The sequence below is a fragment of the Vicugna pacos genome, chromosome 12, assembly GCF_048564905.1.
Source record: "Vicugna pacos chromosome 12, VicPac4, whole genome shotgun sequence".
NCBI classification, from domain to species: Eukaryota; Metazoa; Chordata; class Mammalia; order Artiodactyla; family Camelidae; genus Vicugna; species Vicugna pacos.
In genome coordinates this window covers 63940420-63959333 of record NC_132998.1, presented here as the reverse complement: position 1 = coordinate 63959333, position 18914 = coordinate 63940420, and the positions used below count along the sequence as shown (strand labels likewise).

The 18914-nt window shown below is 60.1% G+C and overlaps 1 protein-coding gene across 5 annotated transcripts in view; it reads right to left on the bottom strand.

The window, feature by feature from the left end:
- GRAMD4 (GRAM domain containing 4) overlaps positions 1-18914 on the bottom strand; it is a 68564-nt gene that overhangs the window by 36757 nt on the left and 12893 nt on the right. For 4 of the 5 annotated variants that reach the window (XM_072973717.1, XM_072973716.1, XM_072973718.1 and 1 more), the window contains exon 2: positions 1649-1859. In XM_072973717.1, coding sequence (XP_072829818.1) covers positions 1649-1859 — 211 coding nt within the window. Of the gene's footprint in view, positions 1-1648; positions 1860-15318; positions 15453-18914 lie in introns of those variants that run through there. The other variant, XM_072973719.1, reaches the window with a different exon arrangement.

Below are 18914 nucleotides of genomic sequence, written 5' to 3'. Positions count from 1 at the left end.
GGTGTTTTACCACAATTTAAAAAAAATAAAAAAAAAAGTCAACACAGGCAAAGATGACCCACCTCCCTCCTCGTAAAAACCACGTAAGTTAAAAGCACTCGGAGCTGCCACTCCCCACCCCTTGGGTTGGCAAGCCAGAAACACCCAAGGCACCCCGTGCTGGTGGCAAGGGCGTGGGCCACGGGCCCCTCGGGAGGGCGCAGCGCACACCACAGGAGGGGCTGGTGACGGCCACCAGGATGACAGACACCTGGACCCAGCCCACCCACCTGGGACACGTGGGCACAAGGCTTGCGAGAGTGACGAACGCCAAGAGCTCAGGGCACCAAGTGTCCCTTGGGGGCAGAGGTTAAATGAAGGACGTCACATTCCACTGTGGGATGCTGAGCCCATCCCCCATCACAGAAGCGAGCCAGGGAAGCGTCAGGAGGAAGCGAGGGTGGAGGCGGGTGTGCAGTGAGCCAGTGTGACCGGCATTTACACACGTGACCCTGGGCTCGCCCCACCCTCACGTCCTGCCCTCGGCCCTTGCCGAAAAGCTGGTCCCACCCCTCTTCTTAGGACAGTGCCTGCGACCCCCACAACGCCCCAGCGGGCAGGTAGATGCTGCCAGACTACACTGGGGGTCACACCAAGTGGTCCCTGGTCCAGCACGGGGCCCTGCGGCTGCAGGGGACAGAGGAAGCCCAGGCGGGGGTCCCCGCCAGGCTCTGCAGCCCAGCCCCGCCTGTCACCACTCATTCCTGCAAGAGCAAGAGCTGTGCGTCCTGCTGGACAGCGTTAACGACGCAGGGAGCCAGGAGGGTGAGCGTTCCGCCACATCTGGAAAGAAAACCTAGCTCAGGTGCTTCGGGAGGAACCAACAGGTCACCAAACCCAGTGTCCACTCCAAGGTCGCCCACCATGGGTGAGGGGCGGCTCCAGGCTTCCTCGGTGGCAACGCGGGGGACTCAGGGAGCTGTGCTCAGCACAGAGAGCCCAGCGGTCACGTCGGGCCAGGAGTGGGCCACAGGGAGCCCGCCCTCCCTACCACAAACCCGCTGACCAAACACAAGCTCCCAGGAGGCAGGGCTGGCCCGGCCCTGTGGAGGGTTCCCACCGTCCAAACGAGGGGCGCCACTGCCTGGCCCGCAGGGGCCACTGTCCCCTCGTGGGCTGAGGACACGCAGCCTGGGCTCAGCCAGCTACCGGGATCGGTGACGCGCACCCTGGACGGCCGGACAGACCAGCCAGAGGCTTGAGGACCTAGCGACTCCTAGACAGCGCCCTCAGCCACGCCGGGTCAACCTCCCAGGGGCCGGGCTGGGGCCGCAGCCTCACTTCTGCATGAGAAGTCTGCGAGCCACCCAGAAAACCAACCAGGAAGGGAAAGAAATCCAGCCTCTGGACAAATGCTGGGTAAAGGAAAGGCTGTTTTGTCCCCGATCTGTGGACAAGCCCCCACCCGAGAGGCTGGGGGACGGAGGGTCGGGGGCCGAGGGGGAGCAAGCCCCACTGGTGTCAGACCAGCCCAGGCAGGACACGGTCCACCCAAGTCCACTGGCCCCCAGGATGGGGACAGCCCCACTCTGCAGCGAGAGACCCAGGGTCTGCAGTCACGCGGAGGAGGGGGATGCTCCGGTCCCAGGGGCCCGCACGGCGTACTCACAGGGTCCCTCAGCTCCTCGCCGTCCCGGGGCGAGGTCCGAGGTGTCTTCAGGGGCACCTCGTCTCCGCATTCGGTGTCCGAGGCGTTTGGAGACTCTGCCAGATCGAGGAAGTCGTCCCTCTTGTGACCTCTGAACCTGATCTTGTCCAGTCTCCTTAGCATGTTCAGCACTGAGCCCCTCTGCTTTACCTTAACATGACGGTCGGGGTCCCTGCAAGAGGAGAAGAGGGAGGTGTGGTCACCTGGTCAGTTGCCTGCTGGCCGCCTACCTGCCCATGCACCCACAAGCCTCCACACGCGGCCCCAGGCCGCAGCCCTGGGCTGAGACCAAGCACTGCCCTCAGGGAGCAGCCAGTCCCACTACTCAGGGAACCCAAGGTCCACAGGTGCCCGTCTTGTGCCCACCAGGCCCGGGCCCTGTCACCCCCACCTGGCTGGGCTGGCTGCTGACCTCGGACCTCTATCACCTACCCAGGCTAACTCCCCCGTGCACCCCGCAGGGCAGAAGGAAGCCACATCTCTGGGTGGGCCCTCCCAGCATAGAGGTGGGCCCAGCCTGGAGCAGGAGGGCAGCCAGACCCTGGTGCTGGCTCAGCAGAGGGGGTGGCTGTGCTGGCGTGGAGGACACACACAAGTTCACACACACGTGCACACCAGGACGGACATGCAGTGGGGCCCCCGTTCCCCGCGTCCCTGCCCCGACTCGGCCAGGAAGGCTCAGGGGCAGGGTGAGAGAGGCCCTGCTGCTTGTCCAGTCGGCCTCACTCCGAAGCCCCCAGTCACACGCCCCTCAGCCTGGGGCTGCAGGTCAGGGAGCTCCCACGTACCCTGGCCCTCAACCTCCATGAGGCCCCACAGGGCAGGGACGCTGGACGCGCCAGGGCTCACAGCCCGTCCCGCCACTCCCCACCTTTCTGAGCCTCAGCTTCCCCCTCTGAAGCGGGCAGCACAGGGATCAGGCAAAACCACCCCGAGATTTTAACGTGACGCACGAGCGCCCAACACCCACCCTGGACTCAGTACACAGCACAATGATGTCCGCGCGAGGCGGGCAGGAAGCGGGGTGAGCAGGGTGGAACCCATCAGCTCGGCCCTCACCGCCTAGCTGGGGTACTTCACGGAGAACCGCGAAGGCGGGAGAAGCACGTCCTGTTTTGGATAGGGCAGGCTCGGAGGCGCTCAGACCGTTAAATCACGTTAAGTCACAGCCTAAGTAAGGGTGCCCGTCTGCAGCCCCCAAGGGGCCTCCGCTCCACCCACACCACTGCTCAGGGCAAGAAAGCTTGCTCACAGAGGGGGCTCTGGAAACCCGGTCAGGAAGACCCAGGGCTCGCTCTGGTCTCCAAGGACAACGGAGGCTGCGGCATGTCAGAGGAAGAGCGCAGTAGCCCCTGGGACAGGCGCTTCTCGGGCCCCATGTGGAACACTAAGGTGGCCCAACGTGGCCCTGGAGCAAAAGCCACATGAAACCCACCACCCCCTGGAACCCAGGGGGCCCTGGAGTGCGCAATGCCATGGGGCTGGGGGAGGCAGTGTCCCTGCTCGCGTGGCAGGCAGGGGGCACACAGCTGGCCACCTGGAAATGATATCCAAGTACAGGAGCTGTGCACTCCAGATGGACTAAAAGGTTAAGTAAACTTTAAAAAAAAAAAAGAGAGAGCACTTATCAAGTCCCTAAAGAGAGCATGACGGTCTATGTTAAGAGACTGAAAAACTAATCAAAGTTAAAAAAAAAAAAAAAACCTCTAACTGTCAACTACCATTTGTTTAAAAAAAAAATGCAATGAAACAGAGGACACCTATAGCAAACAGAGTGTATGAGAACTAGCATATTTGCTGTAGGACAACCTGAACAGGGTGGTGAAAGTTAGAGGCCTCGGGACACAGACGACGCACAGACTCCGTGAGCAGAGGAGTCCCGGCAGGAGGAAAGCTACCAGCACTCATGCAAAACCCTGCAGCTTCCCTGGGAAGGAAACCGAAGCCAGGGACGCGGCGGCGGCGGCGGCGGCGGGAAGCACCAACACTGGCACCGACGCCCTTCGGACAGTGATGCCCCGTCTCGGGACGCGTCCCAGGAGCAAGTCCAACAACGGCGAGTGTCTTGGCAGCACAGCGGGGGCTCTGAGCACTGCAAGGACTCACGGGGTGTCCCTGGGGTCACAGAGGCAGTTATAAAATGCTGCTGCCCCGTGGTCACCATGGTGGCCAACGGGCATCTAAAGAGACCTCAGGTGACACTGGACCCTGAGGGAGGCTCGTGGGAGGCCGTAAACTTCTCCCCAAATGTCCTGTCACGCTTCCCCACTGCTATTTCTGTTTTACTCATGCTCCCATTGCTTTTCTAACTTGAAAAATAAAAATAAACCAGGTAGAAAGTGCTGGCATGTAAATCTACTTCCTTCCATTTTCCAAAGGACCTGAGGGGCCCCTCCTCACGCAGCATCCGTCATAAGCCGGTGGGGGGGGGCGGCCTGGGGCGGGCTGCCTTCCCGGGAGGGGAGCTGCCCGTGTCACGCAGCCACACACCTCTCCGACACTGGGCTCTGGTCAGAAGGGCCCCCTGTCTGGGGCTTTCACGATCCTGCAGGCTGGGGCCGTCTTCCTTCCCGATTCAGCCGAGCAAGCAAAGGAGGCCGCCAGGGGTGAGGGGACAAAGCACCGAGTGTACACCCGCTACCATCAGAATGCTCCTCACACCCAGCACGGGGCCCACACGTTGCCCTACCCAGCGGGCCCCAGCTCACAGCCCCCAGCTCACCCCACCCCTCCCCATGCCTGCTCACATGAGCCCCCAGTGAAGCCATCCGAACACACAGCCCACCTGAGCCAGGGGGTGCCAAGGGCCCACTCCCATTCCCACCAACCCCCATCCTGCCCCAGACTCCTGGGCTGCTGGAAAGGCGAGAAGTCCATCTGTTCTCCAATAAGGACCAGGCACCAGGACATCCGACCGCCCCTCCCAGGTGGGTCCGGGGTTGGGGGGAAGCCCTCCCCATCACAGCCCCACACCGGGCTCCCTCACACCAGGACGACACCATCTCAGCGACACCGTTCAACCCTGTCACCCCCAGCTTTCAGATGAACACAGAGAACCGACGTGGCTGTGGTCCACGGACAGCAAGGGACACCAAGCGTGACCCGGAGCGGGGCCCTCCCCACAGGGCCAGCGGCAGCAGACGCCGTCACGACGAATCTCACTTGCGCCGTCTGTTCTGGGTGCTGCCATGCGTCTCCCCCTCCCCAGCATCCACCCAGCCTTCCCCTTCCCCAGCCAGCCCCCACTCCCCACGGCCCACGGGGAGAAAGCCTGCCTCCCCAGAACCAGCCCCTCTACATGCACCCACAGGCGCCCTACACGCCCACCCCTCAAGGTGGAGCGGCCCCTCAGAGTGGGATCTGCTGCCCTGGCCCCTGAAGCTCTGGGACCGACCCCGCCCCTGTACCTCCACGTGGGACACGCTCCCTGTGGCTACTCCAGAGCCCTGCTCAGAGCCGCCGCACCTGCAAGAAATCTGCAACCGAGGGCCAGGGAGGCAGCGAGACAGAGCAGGCACCGCGTGGGGCACCTGTGCGGAGGCCCAGGCAGCGGCCCCCGGCTCCAGGCAGTGCCCACTGGGCTCCAGGCCCTCGGGACGCAGGACTGAGGCCAGCTCTGGCCCCAGGACACAAAGCACACTGCTCTGGAAACCCGCTGAAAGGCCCCTGGACACACAAAGGCAGCAGTGTTCAGGGAATCCTGGACTAGGAAACCACAAAGGGCTTTACTTCCCCTCCCAGCCCAAGATTTAGAGAACAGTGGGTCCCGGTCCAGCGCCTGCCATGTCCCAGGTCCCAGGATTCTCCCTCGATGCACGGTGCACGCCACCCGCCGTGTGCACCCAGATGGCCAGCCAGGGCCTGGCTTCATCCCTGGTTATCTGGTGGCTCTTCTGCAGATCCCAGAATAAACTATGTCCATTTTCCCAAAGGAAGAAATGCTTATCCTAAATCACACTCCCGGGGAGTCACAGATGTTGGGCGAGGACTGAGCCCCTCCCTCCTCCCCACCCCAAGCCAGTCCCAGCCAACCACCCAGCCCTCTGCCAGGTCTCTGTCCTCCGGAAAGACAGCCCCAGAGGCCCGATCCTAACTGACACCCCAAAGCCCATAGCCCTACGAGGTGAACCCCAGGACCCCAACACGCACACAGCTCCAGGCCCGCCTGGGGTCCCCATAGTGGGCGACCCCCAGAAGCAGTCCAGGTGCCCGAGACCCAGGAGGCACATGAGACTACTCCCCCAACTCATGCCAGGCTCAAGATTCTGGTTCACACCCGATGACCCGTGGGTCTCCCCAGGCTCAAGGCCTGTCAGGGAGCCCCTCCCTCACCCCGGATCGACGCCTCGGTCCTGCCGGGCTGGGCACAGTCAATGGGACCCCAAATGCTCAGAGACTCTGCTGACTCCGTGCCCACCAGCCTCCCCCAGTGTCCACTGCCAGTGGGATGTCCCGTCAGTAAAACCTCGACTGCCACACACAGCTGGAGCCTCAGCAGACCCTCCCCCTGGATGGTATCTGTGACCATCAAACAGAACCCTGGAAGGAGCCGGTGCCCAGGTGATCACCCCACAGCCACCTACAGGTGGTCGGCCCCGTCTCCACACCAGGCCCCGCACCTGTGCTCCTCGCCCCCACCCCACCCTCCTGCCCGGCCGGCCAGGTCCGGGCAGCCACAGCAGCTCACAGAGCCCCTCCTCCAGGTGGCAGGAAACCAGATTCGGCGGCTGGAACCCCTCCCGGGGCTTCCTGTCTCCCTGACACTGGACTCCAGCCCTCCTGAGCCCCTCAGGGTCCTTCGGCCACCACAACTGGTCCTTTGCAGGAGTGCCTAGCACTTCTGGTTCTGGGGCGTCCCATGCTGGCTGCTTCTCCTCCCAGTACCCCTCAAGCTCCACTAGTCCTTCTGGTTTGGCGTCCCGGGACCCCCAGCTAACCCCTCGTTTGGGATTTGCACCCCCGGCCCCACCCGTCAGCACACATGGCCGAGGGCAGGTGCAGGCACAGCCAGCAGTGCCAAGGGCCGGCGGGCTCAGGGCACTGGGGAAGGAGGGGACGGTGCACAAAGGCAGGGTCCCCGGGGCTGGGCTGCGAGTGCCCTGCTGGGAGGGCCAGGCCCACATGTGCTCAGAGCCACTCAGCCACAGATGCCTCAAAGGGCCAGTGTCGCACTTTGCCCCTCAAGCCCCGGGGAAGCAGCGTCCCTGGCCCCACAAATGCCTACAGAGCTTAACTCCACGGCTTCAGCAGCCGGACGTCTCCCCAGGAGGAGGCCTGCGTTCCTCAGGGGCTTTCCCTCCTACACAGCTGAAGCCAGACTCCCTCACCCCCTCCCGCCCCCCCAGTACCAGGAACTGAGTTTCCTGCGTGGTAACAGGAAAGCTGCCCAGGGTACTTTGGGCTCCGTGACCCCCCGATGGCCAGGGTGGTCCGGGAGCACAGGTCAGGAAGAGGAGAGCTGAGGGGGTCCGGTTTGAGACGCCCTCCCCTCCTCTGCAAACTGGGACCGTGCAACGATCTAGCAACACCCCCCGAGACCTCTGGGCACAGACATACAAACATTTATAAAAATCTCAGTGATGAAGATGTGCAGCGAGTTTACAAACAACAGCAACACGTTCGCTCTTCGCTGTACGTTCCATTCAGCCAAGCGGCCCTCATACTCGCTCTCACTGCTTCCTGCTGCAACCCTCCCTCCACAGTCAGCCAGGGCTGCAACCCACAAGCAAGTGTGGTCCGACAGGAACGTCGGGGCTGTGCCACGTGCTACTATGGCGGCAGCGTGGGGCCCCCTCACGGCGAGGACGATCCCCGGCACTGAGCTTTCACCGCCCCCAGGTCTCCCGCGCACCCTGAAGCCTGCCGGGGCCCGCATCTCAGGCACGGGCAACAAGCTCGCCTCCCCGCTCCGGGGGTCGCACGTCCTGGCTGCAGCGCGGACAGGAGACAGCTATTGTTACACCGCTTGGCAGACTGTGGACGCTGAGGCAGGGCGCGAGAGGAGGGCCCCATCAGGAACATAAACCAACCTCGCTGGGCTCGAGCTTGTACTTGCCTCAACATCAGACAGCCCCAGCCTCCCAGCCTCCCACCCTCCCCGGCACATGCCTCTGATTGATGCATCCATCACGCTGCACGACAGCTCACACGCCCCTCTGCCTAGGAGACTGAGTGGGGAGCCTGGCAGACTGGCCACAGATGTTTATTTAAACAAAACAAAGCTAAAAGGAAAGCCTACCGTTTAGGAGCAGGTAGATAAAAGCCCAACTGTTGTCTAAGCAAATAAACTAAACAACCGGAAACACAAGAACTCATTTCTGGGGAAGGCATTCTTTTTTTCAACTCTCTCCATCACTCTCAGCATTCAGGACTTGGAGGATCCAGCCAGGAGAGAGCTGGTAGGAAATGCCTTCCGGATTCCCAGAGTCATGACTTCCTGCCGTCGCCCTGGCCCAGATCCTGAAAGCAGACCAGGGCTGCAGCTCGCAGCTGTTTGAAAGCAGGGTGTTCCCCAGATGCACCAGGACGCAGCACCAGGCTTGGCAAACCTGCTCTGTGATGGGCCAGGCGGTGAATGTCTCGGGCACGGCAGGCCACACGGCCTCTGTCATAACTCCTCAGCTCTGCTGCGCTGTGAAACAGGTGCGGCTCCGGGCCAATGAAACCTTATTTACAGAAACAGGCAGCGGAGAGCTATGTTTGGGCCATGGGCCGTGGTCTACTGTCCCTCACCTCAAGGCAGTAAGCGCCCGGCAGAACAAGGACTCTCGAGCAGGTCCCAGCACTCCCTGGCCCCTAACAGGCTCAGCATGTGGGACCCCCTTCCAGTGGCCTCGCCACCATCCCGTCTTCTCTAGGAAAGGGGTGAGGGCACAGCGTCGTCCACGGCGAGGCCAGCAGCGGCTCAGTGAGGGAGTCCCACACACCGCAGTCCACTCTGGCCCGTCCCACCTGGGCGGTCTGCCCGGGCCTCCCCCGCCCTCCACCTCCTGCACCCCACCCGAGGCAGAAGGGCCGGCTGCCAGCTCTGAGTAACCCATCACTGGAGGCCCCCACCCACACTGAGGTCCCGGGCAGGGCCCCCACTCTGCAGAAACAAACAGCACACTGAAAAGGACCCCACTAAGCCAGGAGCCTGCCCTAAGCACCATCTTCCGCCTGGAACACCCAAATCCACCCTGCAAGACTGTGCACTGCTGCTCCCCCCAGGAAGGCTCCCCTACCCCCTCCCTGTCCCCAGAGCACTCAGCTCAACAACAGGGACCCCACCCGCCCCGCCTCAGCGTCTGGGCCCAGCACGCGGCCTGGGAGAGAAGCAGTGGGAGGGAGGCGTGTTTTGAAGACCATCCTGTCCCCGAGGAAATCTAGCACCAAAGTCACTCACGTGGCCTTAATCAGCTCCTGGGGTAAAGAGCCCTGGGCTGCCTCCAAACCCCCTGCCTACAGCAGCTTTCTTCTTTTCTTAAACGTGGCCCAGCCGAGGCCCAGGGCTCCCTCCCGGGGCCCCCTGGACTCACCCGCAGACCGATCCCCGGGATGTTTCCCAGCCCAGTGTGGGTTGTCTCCACGAAGGCTTTCCACCCCGCGCAGACGGGGCACAACCCACACTTCCCACTGGGCTGGCCCAGGAAGGAGGGAGCCCGGGGCCTGCCAGCAGAGGGGCTCGGCTGGCCGCCCTTGCTGCAGAGCTCACGTCCAGTGAAAAGGAAAAACCAGCAAAAACAAACAAACCTCTGGGTCCTCTCTGCACCTGCCGCCCAGGCAGCCGCCCAGGCAGCCGCCCAGTGTGGCAGACGGTTCTTGCATGAGCGCCCCCGGCGGGGCCGAGGCAGAGTGGGCTGCGGCTAAACAAGACAAGCTCGACGAGCGCCTGTAACGCACGTCGGTGCTGGGGACCGTGGCGGCGGCTCACCATCCGGCAGGGATCAGGAACGGAATGGAAGTGAGCACCACACGTCCAGGAGTCACAATAACGAGCCAGTCGAGCGTTTAATGAGCACCTACTACATACAGGTGCAGTTGGGACCAGGATGCAGAGGAGGCGACGGGCCAGGGCCAGTGCTCTGAGGAGGTGATGGCTACACCGCAGGCAGTGGCACCACGGAGCCGGCCGTGCCCTGCAGGGGCAGGCACCCCAGACAGAGCCCTCACACCAGAACAAGCCAGAAGGAAATGACTGAGACAGGCAGGAGCAGACCGGGCGCTGGGGTCCATTCGGGGTCACAGCATGGGGTTGGCTGCTGGGCAGGGGAGGGAGGGCGGCCTGGCCAGGCCGGCAGATGTGGACCTTGCAGGACGCACCGATGCACTGGAGGGAGGGGCGAGGGCAGGGCACCCACCCACGGTCACTTTACTAGTAGCCACGCTGCACAGAGAACAAGCACGTTTGCTGCTCCCGGGCCTCACCTCACTTCATCCTCACATGCCAGCTTCCGGGGATCCTCGCCCCCAAGCCTGTCTCTGGGCCTGACATGCACTAAGAACTCAATGAGCCTCAGCTGCTACTATTACGGTGCCTCCCCTTCCAATGAGAGGAGGAAACTGAGGTTCAGTGAGGGAGGTCACAGCCACCCGAGGCAGACATCTCGTCCCTGCGGCCCAGGCGCCAGGGACCGGGCACGCAGGGGTCCGGCGCAGTCAGCCGCAGAGCTGCAGGTGCACTGTACTCTCAGCCAGCGCTCCGGCCTGATGTTCAGCACACACGACCAGAAGCATAAATCACAGCCACGGGGACCATGGAAAACAGCACAATTTCTCAAAAAAATTAAAAGTAGGACTACCATGGGATCCAGCAATCCCAAACGAACTGAAAGCAGGGACTCGAAGGGAGACCTGCACACCCGTGTTCACAGTAGCACAAGTCGCAATCACTGAAGCACGGAAGTAACCCAAGGCCCATTTGGAACACACAAAACGTGGTCTCTTACACACAAGGGAAGAGAATCCAGCCTTAAAAAGGAAGAAGGTGCTAACACGGGCTACAGCACAGGTGGACCTTGAGGACGCCAAACTCAGTGAAACAAGTGGGTCACAAACGTTCAAATACCGCACGACCCCACCTGCACGAGGCACCCAGAGGAGCCAAATCCAGAGACAAAGCAGGTGGTGGGGCCAGGGCTGGGCAGCGGGGGTCTGAGAGGGGCAGTTTCAGTTTGAGAAGATGGAAAAGTTCTAGAGATGGGTGTCCACGAACTGCACGTTAAGTACAGTGTGAATGTACTTAACGCCACTGAACTGTACACTTTAAAACACTAAGGCCTATGTATACATCAGATACGTACGCAGTGTGTTATCTGCACACACGTGTATTTAGCCATGTTTACACAGAAGGGGAGCGGGAAGACGAAACTCTAAAATAATCTACACATCCAGTGTGATTCCCCTGAAAAGGTTTTAGAGGAAGCAAGACAAACTGAGTCTAAGGTTTATGAGTTAAAAATAAGTCAAAGAGCCAGAAAAACTCTGAAAAGCCAGCAGCGTGAGGGGAGACCAGCCCTGCCACATGGTAAAACACAACGCAGCTGTGGTCACGTTAAAAGCTTGACGGTGGCACATGAGCGACGCAGAGCCATGGAACCTGCTAGAATGTAGCGAACAGACCCAGACCCACTGGGGCGAGGGGCCTTCTCGGTCGGAGGGGAGACCCGCATCATTCAACAGGTGAGAGCTTGGTGGAGAAAGATGACACTGGGGCCACACCTCACTCCTTCCCAACACAAATTCAAAGTGGACCAAAGACTTGAAGGTAGAATAAGGACAGCAGGGGAGGAGCCGAGGGGGCCGTGGTGGTTTGGTGGTGGGGGTTCGGAACCTTGGGGCCGGACGGGGCCTTTCCAAGCAAGACCAGACACACGGTAAAGGAGAAGACAGGTTACACTACAAACACGCGTCTGCCAGGCAAAAACCTCTGTCAACAGTCAAAGATAAACGGCAACCCAGGAAAAAACACTTGCAACACAGATTACGAAGGATTAATTTGTCTAATGTTGAAAAGCCGCCCAGCAGAAAAGTGGGCAAAAGACCCAGCCTGCAGCAGAGGAGAACACACAGCTCCTAAGCATGTGACAGGACGGCTGGCTCCCTTCGCGTACGGAGAGGGAAGCACAAAGCACAAATTAAAATTACGTCAAGAAACGATTTCCCTGACAGATGGGCACAGACGCGGTGTGTGGGTGTCAGGACAGGGAACCGGGGCCCCCACTTGAGAGTGGAGTGCAGGGCAATTCCGCAAAATCCAGTAAAATCACACTGCCATTTCCAAGAATCTCTCCTACTCACACTTGCAAAATGACATCCAGGCAAGGTTGCTTCATTGCAGCGTGCACACTGCTACCTGCCTGCGCGAGACTGTGCGCATGTGGGCTGCCCCTCGTATCCCAGGGAGAGGTGGGGAGGGACAGAGACTGGCAGGAGAGGGGAACCAGCTGCAACCGCTTCTGAACACTGGGTCCTGAATGTGTGGACCAGGTCATGTCAACCAAGTTCAAGGTGGACATAAAAGAAACAGGAGGGTGGGAAAAGGGGGTGGGAAGGGATACACTGAGAGTTCAAGATTTGTAAATACTAACTACTGTATATAAAAATAGATAAAAAGCAAATTTCTTCTGTGTAGCACAGGAACTGTATTCAGTATCTTGTAGTAACCTATAAGGGAAAAGAATATGAAAACGAATACACGTATCCATGTGTATGACTGAAACATTATGCTGCACACGAGAAACTGACACATTGTAACTGACATACTGCAACTGACAGTACTTCAGCTTTTAAAAATTAATTAATTTAAAATAAAGAAACAGGATGGGCTCAAATAAAACAGAAAAAAAACTGAAAAAAGCCCTCACCCCTGCAGGGACATCTTTCCCAGTCCTCAGAGTGTGGTCCAGGAGCCCTTGGGGGCCCCAAGACCCTTTCAGAGGACCCAGGAGGTCAGATCCACTTAACAACCATCCTAGACGCCGTCTGTGTTCCACACGTGCCGTCTCTCGAGGCCCCACAGGGTGACTGGGGCTGGAGAACCCACCTGTCTTCAATTAACCAGCTCCTGCCAAGGCCCGCAGAACTGCCAGTGCCCCCTGCACTAATTTTCCCCGCTTTTGGGGGGAAAAGAGTGATATAAAAAAAAATAAAAATACACTATTTGCGTTAACATGTAATGGGTTTAGAGTTGGCAGTTTTCAATAAATAAATAGTTGTAAATTTCTTAATTTCTAACCGGTAAAGAGCAAGGGATATGTCCCATGTGAAGAGGCTCTCTGGAGACCTCGCTACCTCACTGCTAAAGGGGTTGGTTCCGAGACCAGAGTCTGAGAACCCCCGGTCTACTCCAGTGATTCGGGGAAGGGGTGCAGGGACAGGCTTGGACACATGTCCTGAGGGCACCCTTGTCAGCCCATGGCTCCCCAGGACTCCGGCCCTGGCTTTGGGCAGCTGCAACTGGGCCCCAGGGGGCAGGCTGTGTCCATGGGCACAACCTGAGACCCCGAGTGGGGGCTGTGGTGCAGAGAGCCGGCCGTGGGTGTGCAGCAGCCCAGCCCCCAGCACACCCTGGAGAACAGCCCAGGGCTCTTGCGCACCCGACACACATACACCTGGCCCCGCCCCGCCCGTGGGCATGGAGGACAAGGGAGGCGGGCCACGGACTGGAGGCCGGGCACCAGCAGAGGGCACTGCCGATGGGGGGGCAAGGGCCTGAGCCATCTTGACTTTGGGGAGACCCTTGACAGTGACCTGACACCCTGTCACTTGGAGAACAAGAGGAGGGTGCCAGCTCCCAAGTGACACCTGTGGGCCCCGGTTATAAGCTGGTGGCAGGGTTCTCGGGGGCGCAGGCATCGCCAGCCTTGAGGAATCAAGGCGTACCACAGCCCCTTCCCAAAACAGACATTCCGGAAAGAATGACTGCGTGACTAAAGGACCCCCCTCTCCGCAGGACCCTCTGACAAACTGTCTGTAAACAGCAAGCTGTCGCGATGCCTTTAAGGGAAGACTGGATTTGCAATCATCCCCTTTATCAGCAATTCTACAGGGAGAAAGCACCGCTGATAACAAGATGCACCTGGGAGTCTCCCAGATCAGTCTCCAGAAGCTCCCTGCGTGGGGAGAGCCTTCGGGCAGCCACTTTTCTGCAAGGGTAATTAAGACACGAGGCACGTGCTTCAGGAGCACGGATGTGGCGGAATCCATCGGCCTGTGTGGCTGTGATGCGTTAGGGGGCTGATCTGTGGAAACGTTTTCATCCATCCTCCACCGAGAATGAGACTCTCGTTCCAGAGAACTGAGCGGATACCTACAGTGCAGGTTAGGGAACTAGGTGATACTCACTCTTTAAAAAAAAGAGTATTTCAAAGCACAACTGTGAAAAGAATGGCTCAAGGTCTGAAAAGCCAGTGGCCATCTGTGTTCTACATGATTAACAACGCAACCACTAACACACGCAGGCCCCGCCAGCCACGCCCCAGGCCGCTCCACGGCGGAAGGGTCCAGCCCCAGCCCCCACCTGTTGTCAAGGGTTCCAGAAATCTCCGTGTGTGCTAGGGATCCGCTCGAAGTCAGGAAGGTCCTGACCTGACTCCCCCACCTCAGTCCACCTGTTTCTGTGCTGACTCTGTAACAGACCCCGGGGCCCCCTTCCCACCCGACACCCCGACCTTCTCCAGGGGCTGCAAAGCTCTAGTGGTGCCCCTGGCCCAGCTCACAGCGGCCCTCCCCACTGGCCTTTGAGGGAGGGCAGTTCTCGCCTTCCTGGGACCACCTCCCTGTGCTCAGGGCTCAGGCCCATTCACTTCTCTCCTTTCCACTGGGGCCTGGAATGGTTGGCATGGAGGATAAGACCCCTGGCCCTCACAAGGCCTGCTCAGCCCTCACCTCCTGTGCCCGCACGAAGGGGCGGATGGGCGGGGGAGGACCAGCTTTCAGCAGCTCCTGTTTCCCGTATCAGGCACACCTTTCCCTGGCAGGAGCTCGCCGCTAAGTCACATCCCCCCAGCTTCAGACCGCGGGGCCTCCCCACCCTCTCCCACCCCACAGGCTCCTGCCCCCAGGCCATGCCCCTCCCTGGCTCAGCCAAGAGAACCCCACCACCTGGGCCCAAGAGCAGCCTGAATCCAGTCTCAGCAACTCGTCGCCAATCAGACCCAAACCAGCATTTCACCATAAGAAGCTGGGGAGCGACACTTAGAGGGTCTCCTGTCAGGATGCCCAAATCGAGGTTCTGTCCCTTCCGTAACTGGAACCCGCAGGCAGAAGGAACCAATCAGCAGGACAGACTCCTTCCCTCCGTCCCTCCCGCACGGCCCTACCCCTGGACTCCACTCCCCAGAGCAGAGGAGACCCAGACATCTCGCCAGAATTTTCAAAGTCTGACCCAAAACAGGTGGCCACTGCTAAACCCTTTACAGGCTGAAAAGCAACTGATCAGAAGGTGCCGCCTTGCACGGCGCCCAAAAGGCAGGTTGCGAGAGCACAGAAAACGGTAAAAGCCTCCCCATCTCACGAAGCTACCTGGAACAGTGACCTGCAAAGAAAGCCGCACTTGTTTGTCCTAATTAAGACCCGCCAGAACCCCTGACACCCGAGAGCCCCCGGCGGGGCACCTCCTGGTCCAGGCAAGAGCCCGCTCACAGCATCACCTCATTCTCACACGCCGTGGGGGCTCCACACCCTTTCTCTTCAGGAAAACCCAGCGTGCCACCGAAACACTCCCCTGCCAGGAAGCACGCCGCACTGACGCCACCCTGAGCCAGGGCTGCTCCGCGAGGCTGGCGCCCCGGCCCGCCCCGGCCAGGCCGCCCGTAGGCATCAAAGGAACCTCCCTGTCTGCTCACCCACCAGAGCCCCTCCTCCACCCTGCCCATTCACAGCCCAGGGGTCAAGGTCTGGCTCTGGGTTCCCAGGGGAGGGCAGGACCCACCAAAAGCTGAAAGCCAGCACGCAGGCCTGGCTGAACAAGACTAACAGGTTGGCAACGCTGAGAAGGGTGGTTTCCAGTCCCACCTAGCTGAGTCGGTCATGCAGCATCAAAGTTCTGCAAGGAGGAGGCCTCAGTGACTGGGGAGGAGGCCCCAAGATGACAACAGCGTGCCGCCTTTGGGGCCCAATCTCCCAATTCCAAAAGGGAGCAGCATTCCATAACTGGTTCAGCTGAGAAGAGAGAAGGACCCCCAAACCCCCTGAAGAGTACACACCCCAGGGCGCCCGGGAGGCCGGCTCCACCCACACGGGAGAGGGGAGGGCACCTTCAACTATCAGCCCAGTGCTGTGGCAGGTGGCCCCTGCAGGAAGGGCTGTCCTGGCCCTCGTCACCCCACCACAGCCACCCCTGCACAGACTGACAGCTCTGGCCTCACAGATTCCATTCAACCAGGTAAGACGCCACGCGAGCTGGCCCAGAGCGCAGCGTCCCTCCAAGCCAGGCCAGGGAGAAGTGGCAGAGAGGGCCTGCGCCCCACGGCCCCGACCTCCCCTCGGAGCGCTGGCCCTGCACGCACCTGATCCCCACTGTGTCCACGAAGGGATGCCGGCCCAACACGGGGAGCAGGGGTGGCTGCCCCCTCACCAGGAAGCAGCCTCGTCTTCCCCACTACAAAGCCCCCAGTCCATTCCCTCCCCAGTGACGCTCACTTCCTCAGCTCCCTGGGCAGCGGGCGGGTGGTGACAGGAACAGAGGGAGGAGGAGAGCGCCAGATTTAACGCCGGGGACCCGAGGACCTGTCTGTGCAGCACAGGCTCGGGGGTTCTCTGCACGTCGCATCTTGGCCCCCCAACAGCCACAGGGGACCCACAGTGATACGGGGGACCGTTAGCTGGAAGAGCTGCTCGCCTGGTGACGCACTGTGGGGCGGGAACAAGGAGGTCTCCACTCTGGGACCCCAGCGCCTCTACCAGACCCAGGACCTAGAACATCACCTCCTTTTCCAGAAACAAGGCAGTCTGGACCGGCCCCACAGGACAAGGTCCATGGTGGGAAACCCTGCATTAAAGACAGACCCACAGCCCCAGGCTCTGGGGGCAGAAGAGGCACCCCCTCCAAGGCAACCGTGTGGAAAGCTGACCCAGTAGTCAGCCCTCCAGGTCACCCCTCACCCCGACTGTTCTGGAAACCGCAGACTGAGACCAGCAGAAGCAGAGTCTCCAACAAGCCTTGCATTTCTCTCTCTCAGTCTCTCTCTCAGCAATTTCCCAGCCAGCCCGGATGCTTGAAACCCCACCCTCTGCACCTGCCCCCACGCTCCCTAGGTGCCTGGGAGATGCCTGTGTATGTGTCTCTGGGAGAGGGGCACGTTCCTCTGGGCCTGGTCTGTGGGCCCCACACTGGGAGGGATGGGGCCCAGCTTCCCTCGATGCTTGGCCTCACGACAACCCCTCCCAGCCCCAGCCCCCTGTGCTGCCACGACACCCCCAGGTTCCAACCTTCCCCTTCTCTCCCAGGAGGGCCCCTAGCCCAGGACCAGGGCAGCCCCAGCCTCCACCACCAGCCTGGACCTCCTCCCAGGGCCATTTCTACACCTGAAACTTCTGGAAATACCTTCCCTCCTGGCCTGATCCTACAGGTACCCTCTACCTGTGAAAGGCCAGGAACCACCACCACCCCTGCTCTCCCCTGGCTGCTGCCCTATACCCACTTGTCCCTGAACACACCTGGCCCCTCACACCTGTGTGCTCTCATACCTGCCCTGGCCGAGGATGCGCTCAATCCTCACCCCGCCCATCTGCCCAGGCCATCTCCACCAGTGCTTCAAGACTCAATCCCAAGGAGCAGAGATTCCCCCCGGGAAGGAACAGACGGTAAAACGAGGGAGCTGGAAATCTCAGCTGGGGAGGCTGGGAGCACACGGCTGAGATCTCAGGCTGGCCAACGGGGGTTCTCAGCAAGACCCCAGCTTCTGTTTTGGTGGTGAACTTGAGGGTACCGATCACATCAGGAATAACTAAACAGACAGACAAGAGGGTCCTGTGTGACCAAGGAAGGCCGCACATCCTGACCCGAGCACCTGAGGGCCACAAGCATGAGAAGAGGAAGTTCTGGCCCCCAAGGCTCCCCCGACACAATCCATCCTGCTCTGGGATCCTGGCCACTTGGGGCAGCGCTGGCCCCACACCTGCCTCCCCACAAAGGGACACTCCTCCGAGGGAGCGCTGCTGGCTGAGGGAGCGTGTGCACTGGCTGAGCAGCGAGGCCTCGGATGACAGCTGTCAAACGGACAAGGACCACAGGTCCCACCTCCGCAGCCAGCCACACCCACAAGGCTGCACGTTAATGGTGCCCACAACCAGGAACATCGGCAACCAGCTTCCACCAGGACCCGAGGTGAGGGGAGAGAGTTGGGCAGGTGGGAATCCAGCCACGGCTCACCCGCCTCCGAGGCAGAACTCACCAGGGGCTTTTAAACGTTCCCTGAGATTTCTGTTTCTGCTCTCGGTGAAGAGAAAGGGTCTGCCAATCAGCCCACACGTTTCCATGTTAGTTAGCCAATACTGTTTTCAAGTATTTGAGAACCATGATGATGAGCTCAATTCCTTTTGCTTTTGTTATATGATTTCTTTTGAAGGAAAAAAGGAAACACCTACACGGGGAGCTCTAATCTAGGTTGCGCTGGTGCACCGAGACAGTCCCCAAGTTGGGTTTATACCTTCTAATTATACAGAATTGAGGGCAAAATATCCATGTAGGTGATTCTGAAATACTTTACAAATAGGTCATAACAGGCTCTTTCAATGCCAAGACTTTTCAACTCGATGCAGCAGGGCCAGCTTCCATACGCAGAGCCAGCATCACGCAGGAGGCCAGCGAGACCCTCCGCGATGCCATCCACGCCCTGGAGGTGCGGGGTTCTGGCCCGGCTGCGGGATCGGCCCGAACTGGCCTGTAAAAGCCGGCAGCAGGGCTGCTCCCCACACACGTCAGCCACGGAACTCAAAGACTCTCGGGGTGGAAATCTGCTTTGAACTCTCATCTCCTGCAGGTGTGGAAGGATGTAGTCCTTCCCAGGTCTGATCCAACTGGAACGGTGAAAAGACGCAGGAGAGAAATGGAACCCAGCACATCCCCAGGCGTGAACGACTGAGTGAGCTCAAGGCCACGCTCCCTCACCGACATGCAGCGCGAACACCTCACTGAACCAGTTTTAATCACACACTTAAGTGGTCAATTATCAAAGATGCACACTTGGCTAACTTAAAAGGAGCCTGATGGTCAACTCAAGTCAGCTGGGTGGAGGTGGTGGCC